The 13,627-nt window shown below is 36.1% G+C and overlaps 1 protein-coding gene across 9 annotated transcripts in view; it reads right to left on the reverse strand.

Moving 5' to 3' along the window:
- Window positions 1-13,627, reverse strand: part of ROBO2 (roundabout guidance receptor 2) — a 599,875-nt gene that overhangs the window by 47,985 nt on the left and 538,263 nt on the right. For all 9 annotated transcript variants that reach the window (XM_088144588.1, XM_088144583.1, XM_088144586.1 and 6 more), the window contains 3 exons: window positions 6,380-6,422; window positions 4,723-4,850; window positions 1,245-1,520 (listed from right to left, as the gene is read on the reverse strand). In XM_088144588.1, the coding sequence (XP_088000714.1) occupies window positions 1,245-1,520; window positions 4,723-4,850; window positions 6,380-6,422 (447 nt within the window). The remainder of the gene's footprint in view (window positions 1-1,244; window positions 1,521-4,722; window positions 4,851-6,379; window positions 6,423-13,627) is intronic.

Raw genomic sequence — 13,627 nt, forward strand, 5'->3', positions numbered from 1 at the left:
CAGAAGAATTCTGAATGGATAAAGGCAACACAGGGATTTTAGAGGATAGATATATGGAAATAAGTAGAAGAGCAATAAAAATAGAAACTGACAAGACAATAGGAATGGCAAAAATAACTTCACATGTTTTTTAAAAGTTGATTTTTTTAAAAAATGGCATGCATAATATAATTTGTTACATTACAGTGGGATTTTATACTGTTGTTTATGTACTGTGACCCAGCTTGATGGCATGTACAATGATTACTTTACAATATCTAGCATACTACCTTTGGTTTATGTTTGGATATAGCTCTAAACATTTTAAATAGCCATGTATTATAAGACTCTTATCTTTCAATTCCAATATATTTCTACTGCTGGATTTATTGATATATATCAGAGATACTGTGATGCTGCACAATAATAATACGATCAAAATATTAACCCATCATGACACTCCTTAGAGAAAATCAAAGCTATAAAGTGAAGATTAATTTACAGTTAGGAGGTACTGCTCCAGAAAGGTGAAATTTTTATAGGAAAAAAAATCTATTCCTGCTGAAATATACAGGAAACAAAATCATACATAATTGATGTAGTCTCTAAATTAGCTTCTTAAACTGGGGCAAATAAAGTATACTTTTAAAAAAGCAAAATAATGGATTTATATATGATTGTGACACATTCAGATATGTTTACATGAAAGCATACCACAGTAATTGATCACATACCTTGGGCCTTTCAAATTTATAATATTACTTAAAAATAAAAACTTCCTTCTTATGTATATTGTTATTGAAACCAACCTGAGAGGCTGTCACTCCTTTCTGAGCTGTTGTGAGAGCTGGTGGTGCTGAAATCTTGTGACTGGTTGTGTGGCATTCTATTAGACAATCCCTCAGCCAATCGGTAGTCAGGGATGTAAAGTAAGGCTAAGGGTTAAAGGGCAAAGGTCATAGTGCCATCATGTGATTAGTTTATAGCACATGCACAACATGCAGTTAGCTCATAAACAGCTTATATGTAGGATGTTTTAAATATTTAACCTAGTGTATCTTATTGGCAGCAGGGTGGAATGAATATATGTGAAATTATCAAAAGATGAAAGAAACTGAAATAGAATATTACAATTAGTTGTATTTGTAACGTTTTAGGATGCATGCAAGATACATTAAAGGAAGTGGGAACAGAAGATGGCAAATTAGAATTTTCTACCTATGCAGAGAAGATTTTCATAAAAGAAAAATAAGAACAAGAATCACCATTGTTGCCTTTGCTCTGATCTGGGAGAGAGTAACCAAATCCCATTAAATCACTTTTTTGCTGAATTGAACTTTTCCACTGAGGATCCGGTAAATCAACTGCCAATTCATGGATGCTGTTGGAATGCAGTATTTGTGTTGTGGCATATGGAGTAGCTTGTGTTATTTGGCTGGAACTGTTGTAGCTAGTTTTGGTACTGAAGTCAATGCTGCTATAAATGGCTCCATCAGAAAGCATTGTGGCAGTTTTATCCCCTGGCATTGGAGGTAGCACATCTGTGATGCAAACAGAGGAATGGAAGGCAAAGAAAATAGCATTATAGAGAAAAATACTAAGCTATCAAGGTTTTAATATGAAAAATAAATATATCATTCTGCACATTTGCCTTTCAGCTGAGACAGTTTCCATGAGCCAGTGAAGGGAAAATGATGTACAGCCTTTGCCTTTCTATCAGCATCTTTGACAAACTTTCCACTTGTCCTTCACATCTCACTGCTTAAAGCCATATTTCCTCCATATCTTCAGCTGTGAAAGTGAAGCTTGGAATATTTCTGTCCTGAAGACTGTTTCCAATTGTTCATTTTATGTCAGTGCCAATGACACTGTCGTGCTCAAGGGATATGATAAAAATCATAGAAGAAACAATCTCCTTCTACTGCCCCACTTCCACCCTGTGAGCATTGCACAAACTACTGAATGAACACAGAGTTATCTTTAGATATTCTTTTGAAAAGGTTTTGGCCAATACTATTTCAATGTATTTATTATTTTTTAATTGTCCTGGATAATTTTAAGAAGACAAAATAATTAAAGGAGTAAATTATTTTGGAATGTTTTTCTTCTTCATTTTGAAGAAGTCATCTAATCAGTCAAGATATTCTATGGAAACCATTAATTGAGACTTGAAATATGCTAACACATAGACTTACTTTAAATTTAATATTAGATAGAAGATTAAATGGTTGGTTTGATTATTCATCAAAATTATTTTAGTCCACTAGGTGATATCCAAGGGAATGATGCTTCATTACTATAAAATTAAATGGCCAAATATTATTTATACAAAATAATTACCACAAAATTAATGTTTATCCTAATGCATTATGAAGTCCTTCTATAACACCACAAAATATTCTCCCAGTAATAATAATTAGGGATTATTGAATTATGATTTTAACATTAGGGATTGTTGAATTATGATTTTAATCCACATTTTTGGGAACTTATTTTTTCCCAGTCCACATCTGTTGCATTCATCAGTACAAATCACATAAGTGGTATAACCTGCAATGAATAGCTTTTAACCTTTCTGCTTTTCGATGCCATTTTCAATTCTACTCCTACTGATATGGTTGGCAAAACTGAAAAGAGATAGATAGATAGATAGATAGATAGATAGATAGATAGATAGATAGATAGATAGATAGATAGACAGACAGACAGACAGACAGACAGACAGACAGACAGACAGACAGATAGATAGATAGATAGATGGCAAAAGGTCATTACAGTACTATTTTTTTTTTTTTTAATTTATTTCTCATGTTATTTCAGTAAATGGCGTAGACTAAATTCTCTCATGGAAAAGTGAAAAGAGTAGTTAACAGAACTTTGTGCAAGTTATACGCTTGGGAAAATAAATGAAATGCCTGGTATATCATGAGGCATATGTGGTTTGGCAAAAATAATATAATAGAAGAACAATAGTTAATTACAAACTGAATATGAGCAAAAGGGCAAATATAGAAATAAAGAGAAATCAAGTTTCCAAATTAAATTAAATAATATGTATAGCATTTTTATATCACAGACTCTACATAGACTCAATGTTGTTTAAAAGCTAACACTATATTCTGCTAGGGAAGGCCCACCTTGAGCACAGTTTCCAGTTCTAAGTGCCACTTAAGACAAATAGATGAATTGGAATAGATTCAAAGAAAAGAATGATCAGGGAACTACAAAACGTGATTGAAGGAATAGGGAATGTTTAACCTTGAGAAGAATGAAGTAGGATAGATTTGCACTTTTCAGGCACCAGAATGGATGTTACACAGAAAGTGAAGGGCTATTCTCACTTGTCCCAGACTGCAGAACATGGAATAATGGACTTAAGTTTTAGAAAGGCAGAACTGAACATTAGAAAGAAATTTCTAAAATTAGGAGCACTTTAACAGTGGAGTCAGTTACCTTATACTGCACTTTAATTTGGATTCTTGCACTGAAAAGCTGAAGTAGAATGTTGCAGCCAGGCTGCTGAGTAGGACAACCCATTGTCAGCTTTGTACCCACTGAAAGTGATTGTGCTTTCAATTAACTACTGATCTCTATTTAAGCTTTTGCTTATGATATGTAAAACCATAATCTAACTGGAACTGATAGGATTGGAACTAAGATGTCTGATGTCTGTTGTTATATATCTGGTCAAATGGGATTATTGGGGGATTATTGGGGGAGGTCTGATTCACATGGTTAGAACTACAGTTTTCTATTATTTATTAGGAAGAAACAGATGGGACTCAGGCTCAACCTTAGCAAGACTGAGTAGCTGAGGATCTTCAGGATTTCTGAATGGGACTGTATTACTCCAAACAAAGCTGTTGTGTGAGTTCAGGGTCCTTCTAGACTTATAGCTCCTGCCTGAAGAGCCATGGCTTGGACCGCCTTACTCATGGTCAGCTCTTGTTTGTTTGTTTATTTATTAAATTTGTACACTGTGTGACTCCCAGTGGCTCATTGGAATTACTGCAATGTGCTTTACAAGGGGCTGTAGAATTGTCCTTGAAGACAATTCACTACTTTGCAAGCTGCACTTGTTGGCAGTGGGTTTCTAGATGGAATTCTAGAGACTAGCTATCGCTTTTAAAACACTCCATGGCACAGGATCTATTATTTCTGGGATGACCTGTCTCTGATTATCTTTGCCAATCTAATAAGATCTGACAGGGAGGCGTGCTCTAGATTCTGTCACTTCAACAATATCCCCTGTTGGGACCAAGGAAATAAAATGTCTTCTCTATCCCTGCCCTATGGAACAGCATTTCTCCATGATCTGGACGGTCTGAATCTGCCTGCTCTTTGTAAAGCATGATGACCTGTTTTGTTTTGTTCTGTTTCCCCTAGGCCAGGTTTTTTAACCAGGTGGTATGTTTTTGATTGCTGAATTGTGTTTGATGTAACTGTTTTATATCGTATTATACCTTATTTTTATAGTATTATGCTGTTTTAATTGTATGCCCTGTTGAGTTTAGCTATAAAAAATGACTAAATATATAAATATTTTATTTTATAAACCTCTTGAAGACATAGAAAGGTTCTGTATAAATATACAGTGTAACAATATATTATATTATTACTTGGTACTTTTTATTTTCATTGCTTATATTCCCATCATTATTATTATTTTTTTAAATATGTTGGATAAAAAAAAATGTGTCCTGGCAATAAACATTATACATGTTAAGAAAATGGAAAACGTACCTCCACGACTGAAATTCCCAAGATCACTTGGTCCATTGGTACTGTTGTTAACTGGCAGGCTGGTGGCGGGCCAAGAATCCGCAAGCCAAGGATAACTTGGGTCACTTGCATTTAACAGGCCTGGACGACTAAGCAAAGCCAACAATAAAATATTTATGTGACAAATCTATGCAACTGTAATAAAGACATTCCATTAGGCTCCATAAACAGTCATAACAATTCTGTGAAATTTGTAAAATTATTTTATATTAAAACTGAAATCTTTCTGCATTTAAAAATCTTCAGCAGTTAACTGGGATTCTGTATAAACCAGACACACTGCCTGTAGAAACTCTGGCATGCCCAAGCACAGTTTGCTGTAATCCCAATGATTTCTATTGTCTGTGCTGAAAAGAAGGAATAGGCTGCACTACTGAAAGATCCTAAAGCAGGAAGAAATGATAAATTGCTACCTCAAGGGAATAATCACTCAAAGTGACTGTTCTATATCAACCATTTCCAGGACTCTGGGTAACTATTCCTTCACTTACTGCATTCCAAATATATGTCTGTCATCCACAAGATGCTAGATTTTCCTCTGAGCACTCTTGCATGAATTTAAAAGCAAGCAAGTTTGAATGGGATTAATGGAAAATTCAAAATAGCAGTTCTATCTATGACAGCAGACTTCCATATGATTTGTTTTCAGTTTTTGTAAACTACTGAAGACAGAATATATTTTGACTGAAACGAACTGATGATTTATACATTAAGTTTAATTTAAATAATATGTTTCAGCAAGCTTGTTCCTAAAATTTGGTAAGATAAATAAAGATGGAAAGCAAACATGAAGCAAATAAATCTAAGAGTATACTTATCAACACCTTTTTAAAAACAAAAAGTAACAGTGGAAATTAGAATTTTGTATTAGACAGATTTTTCATCAGATGTTTGTACTTTACATTTATGACCACTATATTTTTTCTTGCACCCCCATAATCCCTTCTGTATAATTTCAGAGAGAAGCATGGGTTTCTATAGAAACGGCAATAAGAAGATCAAGCAGCTTTCTTGCCTCATCTATGTACTCTCATTAGACTTAATCCCTTTTTTGCTAAAATATTGATTCAATGGGAGATGGGAAGTTATTACCAGACCCTAATTACAGTCTCCATATTGGCACAGAGAAAATATATGAGGATATATGGGTCTGTTATCAACTTTTATCAATTTCAATTGAGTGACCAAAGTTGTAGAATCTAGTCCTATCAATCTACTTATTCATCTTCTGTGAATCATTTATTTTGTGAACGATTGTGTGTAATTGTTCATTCACTGCAATTTAATGGGAGCCAATAAGGACTCTTAAACAACAGCAACTTCATTTACTAATGCCTAATTAATGCAATAACTATCCTGAAAACAAATGAATACATTCCTTCTGATACTTTCTACTAATTTCTTCTTGGGCATCTGGGAGATATCAAACATCTGGGCTTGATTTCCTTAAGTGTACAACAGATCATTAAAAGCTAGTTTAATCCATTTAATTCCTCCTAGAATTGTTACTTTTACATCTGATCATCTCTCTCTGTCTCTAGCTCCTAAACAAAAATTAAAGATGGGCTAAACGATGACAAATCCTAAAACGAGTAAGATCTGTAAATTACAAGTATACCTTCCGTTGCTCATAAGTCCTCCATCTCCTCTTTGAAAAGTGACTGGTTTGTGTTTTCAAATAGAAAAATAGGAAAAAGTACATTAGTATTTTATATTAAGCAAAGTTGTAACGCATAGGATAATTCACAAAGTCTGGACTTCTATACTCCACTTACCTGAGGATATATATTGCATTGTAAGGGAGGTGACTAAGTATAAGGATAGTGAAACCTGATATATATATATATCCTGTTTCCTCAACATAAGATTTAAATCAGTCTTTCTGAGTGACAGTCTCACAAGGTAGTTTATTTCTGATTTCTTGTTATTATGGGGTTCTGAGACATTTTCTAAAATCAGTTGACTTTGGACTTCTGACATACCGACCTCAAAGCCACTGAATTATACAGTTCAGTTAAAAGCATTACTTTTATCTCTTTTAGCTAAATTAAAATGAAACTGTACACTCTCTAGAATGCTAGTGCTTAAGGAAATAACAGTGATGTTATGGTTGTAATCATTTCATCACAAAAAAAGTTAGAAGTGAAAAACATGTTAAAATTGAAAATGAAGATACTTATTCAAGTACTTTTCTTTTCAAATTACAAAGCCCTGAAGAATTTTGAATGCAAATATAAATACTTAACATCATTCTTGATCTGTGTGTTTGTGAGTGTGTGTGTGTGTACACACACATACATACACATACAAACCATACATGGAGACAAGAGAGCCTGGAATTGATGGAATGCTACTATAACAGTAGACCTAATGAAATGTATGAGGGAAATATGGATGGACAGAAGATGTCCATCCATACTAACTGAGAAACAGTTAGTTACCCAATGCTCAACATAGCAAAGAGGAAGCTGCTCTCATAACTTTAGACCAACTACACATTACGTCTCAAGAAGACCCGGAAGAACAACTGGATGTGCAGCCAACACCTGAAACTGGAATGTCACTGCCACCCCTTCTATTACAGAGCATAGCAGCTAATATGAGGCATAAGATCATGGATAAACTAGCTACAGTCAACTCTTGAGACTGATTACCAAGGCTCATTGGAGAGGTACCATCAGATAGCATGCTAGAAGATGCCAACAGAGCCCTCACGACAATCCCTACTACCACCATAACTCAAAAAAAATGAACTGGTATATGCTACAGCCACTGTAATTCTGGAGGTGCTTGGCTACACAATCAAGAAGAACAGCAGTACATATCACCCCTGGAAAATGAGGTTGGAGGCTAAGATCAAGGCAACTCGGAGAGAAGTTAGTCAGCTGGTTGAACTACAGAAGGGTGTGGAGATTAAGGGCAAGACTTGGCTACTGAAAAAATGCAAGGGCCTGATTCCATCTGAAGCCCTAAAGACTGCTAAACAAAGGCTCACAGCACTGGCTACCAGGCTAAGGAGATACATTAGAGAAGCCAAGACGATAAATGACCTGTTCTCCAAAGAATCATCCAAGGTGTACTCTCAACTGCAGTACAACTATACATTAACAGCAGAGCCACCAACAGCAGAAACTGAACAGTACTGGAAGAACATATGGGAGAAAGAGAAGACGCATAACACCAGTGCAAAGTGGCTGCAAGAACTGAGAGCAGATCACAGCAATCTTCCAGAACAGGAACCGGTCACCATCACAGTAGCAGACATCCAACAGCAGGTCAAGAACATGAAGAACTGGACAGCATCTGCCCCAGACATGATCCACACTCACTGGCTGAAGAAACTAACAGCAGTGCATGAACGCCTAGCAGCACAGATGAACCAGCTGCTAGCAGCAGGCTCTCACCCAGACTGGCTAAAACAAAGAAGGACAATGTTGATCACGAAAGACCACACAAAGGAACAGTACTGTCCAACTATCGGCCAATATCCTGCCTCTCCACAACGTGGAAAGCTCTGTCAGGTATCACAGCCGCCAAGCTACAGGACCATATGGGTCAGTACAGGAGCATAGCTCAAAAGGGCATTGGGAACAACACCAGAGGTTCAAAACACCAGTTACTCATAGACAGAGCAGTTACCCAAGACTCAAGGTCTAGACAGACCAATCTGAGCACAGCCTGGATTGACTACAGGAAAGCCTATGACTCAGTGCCACACACATGCATCTGTGAATGCCTGGCACTATACAAAGTCAACAGGACACTAAGGATCTTCCTCAAGAACTCAATGAGATTGTGGAAGACAACACTGGAAGTCAACTCAAGACAGCTCGCACAAGTGGCCACCAAGTGTGGCATATACCAAGATGATACACTGTCCCCGCTACTGTTCTGTATATGCTTGAACCTCCTCAGCCAAATAATCACAAGGACTGGATAGAGATACAAGTTCAAGAGTGGAACTACCATCAGCCACCTTCTCTACATGGATGACATCAAGCTGCATACTAAGAGTGAATGAGACATCGTCTTGCTGATGCAGCTGACATGTATTTACAGTGAGGACATTTGTATGTCATTCAGACTGGAGAAGTGTGGCCAGATGGTAGTAAAGAGAGGGAAGGTAGTTAAGACTGATGGGGTAGAACTACCAGTAGGACACACAGCAGACATACATACCAACTGCAAGTACCTTGGTATCCCACAGTCACATGGAAACCACGATGAGGAGGCAAGGAAGACAGCAACATCCAAGTACCCCCAAAGGATAAGATAGATCCTGAAGAGCCAGCTCAGTAGGAAGAAAGAATGCACACCATCAATACATATGCCCTGCCAGAGATCAGATACCCTGCCAGTATAGGGAGGTGGCCAAAGGAGGAAATGGAGGCTGCAGATGTGAAGACCCAGAAGTTCCTCACAATGTCAGGAGGTCTTCATCCCAACAACCAGAGACTGTATACCAGCTGGAAGAGGGCAGGCAGGGTCTGGTGAGTGTCAAAACCACTGTCCTGGATGAATCCCAGAGTATCCAGGAGTACATCAGTAAGATGGCACCCAAAGATGAGCTGCTGAGAGAATGCCTGAGGTAGCAGCAGGCAAGAGAGGAAGTTTAAGCAGAGGAAGTGCCATGGCTAGAAAAGCCCCTGAATGGGATATACCATCAACAGCTGAGGTAGCTGACATTGGAAAATCCTACCAGTGGCTGGAAAGGGCTGGACTAAAAGACAGCACTGAGGCACTGATCATAGCAGCACAAGAACAGACACTAAGCACCAGATCCACAGAAGCAGGGGTCAACCACACTAGGCAGGACCCAAGATACAGACACTGCAGAGAGGCCTCAGAGACAGTCCAACACATAGCAGCAGGGTGTAAGATGCAGGCAGGAACAGCATACACTAAATGGCACAATCAAGTAACTGGCATTGTGTACAGGAACAGTGCATGGGCTAGACCCCCCCCCCAAGTCCAGATGGGAGATTCCACAGAAGGTTGTGGAGAATAACAGGGCTAAGAACCCGTGGGACTTCCAGATCCAGACAGACAGGCAAGTAATCAACCAGACATCATGGTAGTAGACAAGGATCAGAAGACAGTGGTGGTGATAGATGTAGCAGTGCCAGTGACAGCAACATCAGGAAGAAGGAGTATGAGAAGCTGGAGAAGTACCAGGGCCTGAAGGAAGAACTAGAGAGGATGTGGAAAGTAAAGGCCGAAGTGGTCCCAGTGGTGGTAGGAGCACTCGGGGCTGTGACTCCTAAGGTGGGAGAGTGGCTCCAACAGTTCCCAGGAACAACATCAGAGCTCCCTGTCCAGAAGAGTGCAGTGCTGGGAACAGCTAAAATACTGTGCAGAACCCTCAAACTCCCAGGCCTCTGGTAGAGGACTCGAGATTGAGGAAGACACATACCGCCCATAGGAGTGAGAGGGGATTTTTTATATATATCAGGAAGTAACTGATGCTTTTCACAGCAAACACTTTATGTTTTTCAGTTTATTGTCTTTATTACATAATTTTATAATTATGTAAATTGATGTCAGTGTAATTATTAAGACTAAACACTTTTTAAATCAGCTCAGTTGATGATATTCATATCTAATCACAATGTTCCCCCCAAAAGTAGTGGTTGGCTATTAAAATCCCTGCAGTATTTCCCTCAAATGACAATCTAGAAGACTTTGTCCTTGGGTCTGGATATCATGTCTGGCATCCAGGTTTAAGGAGAAGGCACCCAAAATTTCTGTGCCAGTTGCTAAAGAGTAAATGTGACTCCACACATTAGCAAGAAGAGCATCTGAAAAGAGGTAAAATGGATTTTTCTACTACTTTACCACATTTTATTATTTTACTACAGCATTATGCAGTAGTGTAGGCTGATTCAAGTACAATATCTATTAAATATTTGATATTGGTGCAGCACAAATTACATTCAGATGCAGTAAGTGGCTACCTTGTGGAAGGTGGAATTCAGTTTTATATGTAAGTGTGTGTGTGTATGGTTTTTACCATATACTTTCCCATTAATACATAAATATTGCTCAGGATGATTGCTATATAATAAATACATTTTAACACAAAGCAACTCTTTTTTTGTTGTTGTTTTCTTACAATACCACTCATACCACAAAATCTCAGTTCAACTGTAAAGATTCAAGAACAAAATATTATTATTACTGTAGGCATTAGAATATAAACCAAGATATCTACAGCCTTCTGATGAAATACTATATTCTGCCATGTTATCAGTTCCACAAGTGGCTTCATGATATCCATTTAACACCAGTAAAAACAAAGGAGGTTCCTTTGGGATACCTCACAGAATAAATTTAAGAATTGATGATTAATTGCCTATCACCACTGCATAAATAATTACTGTTGCTTAAAAATCACTATAGACATATCTCATATTAAGTAGTATGCTGTACTTATCTTGAAATGAATTAATGCAAATTCAACTAAAGTATTGTTTCTTAATATATTGTCAGACATAATGATTTTACTAAATAGATGCATTAGATTGAATTGATGTTTTACATGCAAGAAAATCTAATATGCAAGAAAAATAAATATTAGGCTATTTTTTTTAAATTCAAAAAATATGTGACTATAACAGTGTTAGATTCCCCCCCCCCATTTGCTTTCTTAATTTTCATCTACTTCTTGTTTACAGAATATTCTGGAATTGTCAAAATAACAACTAACAAATTTAAGCTAAATTTATAACATAATTTGCAAGCTTTTCATTATGGATACATTTGATTTACACTACTTGTGATTAAAATATTGTAGGCTGTGATTTCAAAATAGCATTTTTGAGTAAAAAATACCATAGATTTGTTCTAGTTCATTGTCTGTTCTTTATACCTTTCTTCCTTTAAAAGAATTAACTGGCTTTTACATTTATAGCAAATCTATCAGCAAAAAAAGAAAAAAAATCCTTATATTAAATGACCATCAGTTCTGCAAATATGTTCTCAGTCCTTCCAAGCTTACTTCAAAATTGTTGAGAAGTTAAAGACGAAAAAAAAATTCACTCTTTACTCACAAATATAGCTATCACAATTAACATATTTCCATAGCAATTAAATTATATGTGAGATATATGTATCTTTACATATTATTACAAATGTCGAAATAGTCCTTTTTAACTTTTTTTCCATTATGGACATATGTCTGCTTCTTAATAACAATCAACATTAGCTACAAAAAGGCAACAATATGGAGCTATGGGAGCTGAAACACTGAACTGAATAGGATTGATCTCAATACTGGCACAGTCATACAATCTGAAAGTTGAAGGAGTGTGGGAAATACAGTGGCAATTAAATGTCTTATTTTTTTAAAAGCTATTGGAAATTATTATGACAACTAGGATATGAGACAGCTATAAGTATCCTGTTAACCAGTTGGACTTATGTGCCAGGTAAAGCTGAAAATATTTTCTAAATTTTTGATCTTCCTGATGGAAGAAAAGTGGCATTTCTTTATTATTCTCATATACTGGCAGATGTCTACAAATTATTACTATATAGGAAACTGAATTAAAATATAATATTCATGTTAGTCATTATATTTCTTCTGGATTTATCCTATAATCTGGTATTTTACCAAAATCCAATTTTTTTCTCATTTAAATTTATGCTGGGTCTTTGAAAGTGTCCATACAATCCTACTCATGGAAAATGGTTTATTCCACTGCCGCAGCCTTCTGTGTCCCTGTGCAGCATTTTCAAGAATTTGAAATAGTTTCTACGGAGGAGGTACATAATGTAAATCTGCATCTGTGTATTTCTGGAACCCACTTACAAATATTATAGGAATATGATCAAAAGAAATTAATCCTAAATGAGTTAAGAATGTGACAAAGAATGTGCTTGGGGTGCTGAATTAAGCACTATGCTAGATGTTTCTGTCAGCCTGTTTAATTTAATTTTAATTTCTAGAATTGCAAAAGAAGGGTAAACTGTTAAATACTGTAGAATATGTCTTTATTATGCATAAATAAATTATAACCATGCAAGCATATTTTATTCATCTAAATTTAATTAAATTTAATAGAACTATTCAAGTACCATGGAGACAAAAAAGGAAATAGAGTATATCTCCCCAACATTATTTTACTCCTGTCTCTTATTTATTTGCACAAAACAAATGTTAAAAAAAAAATAGTTGTCTTACATAGGTTTTTAAAATGCTGAAGAGCGATCATTATTTTTAAATATAGACATTAGACTTTGTAAAACATGAATATAGAAAGTAGGCCTTTTAAAACAGGGGCAGGGAAATTAGACTTTTTGAAACATGATACTATAAGGAGCTTATTGAGCAAGTAAGATTGTTAAGCAATCATTGTTAACCTGTGATTCAAGGATGGAACCTCCAAGTCCTTCACATAATTAAGTTTTTCACATTTAGAAATGAGGAAGCAGAAAATAAAGACATAATAGCTCAAGTATTTACAAATATCATCTGGCAAAGCTAATATTAATGCTGGCTAGGATGGGGAAAAAAATTAAGCACTCAGAGCTGACATTTCGAGGAAAAAAAGCTTTGTGGGTGGCTATCTCTAGTAGGCCACATTTTCCAACTACAAATGAAAACTTCAAGGCTGCCAGCCAAGTCTCTTCCTTTTTCTGATAAGCTGTTCCTCAAATGTGAATATAGACTAATCCTCTTTTAATAAGCATTAAGTCAGAAAAGATAATCAGTGTTGAAAATTTTACCAAAACTTCTGCTTGCATTAGGATGATTCTGGCAAATAAATTATATTAATCTACACTGCTAGTAAATATTTAGCTACTCATTTTTACTTTGAATTTAAATTAATTTATTACTTGCATCAGAATCTTCAATTCCCAAGAA

This window comes from Python bivittatus, unplaced genomic scaffold (genome assembly GCF_059951505.1).
Source record: "Python bivittatus isolate LINGU-HERP-01145 unplaced genomic scaffold, Pbiv_v1 ctg000350_np1212, whole genome shotgun sequence".
Taxonomy (NCBI): domain Eukaryota; kingdom Metazoa; phylum Chordata; class Lepidosauria; order Squamata; family Pythonidae; genus Python; species Python bivittatus.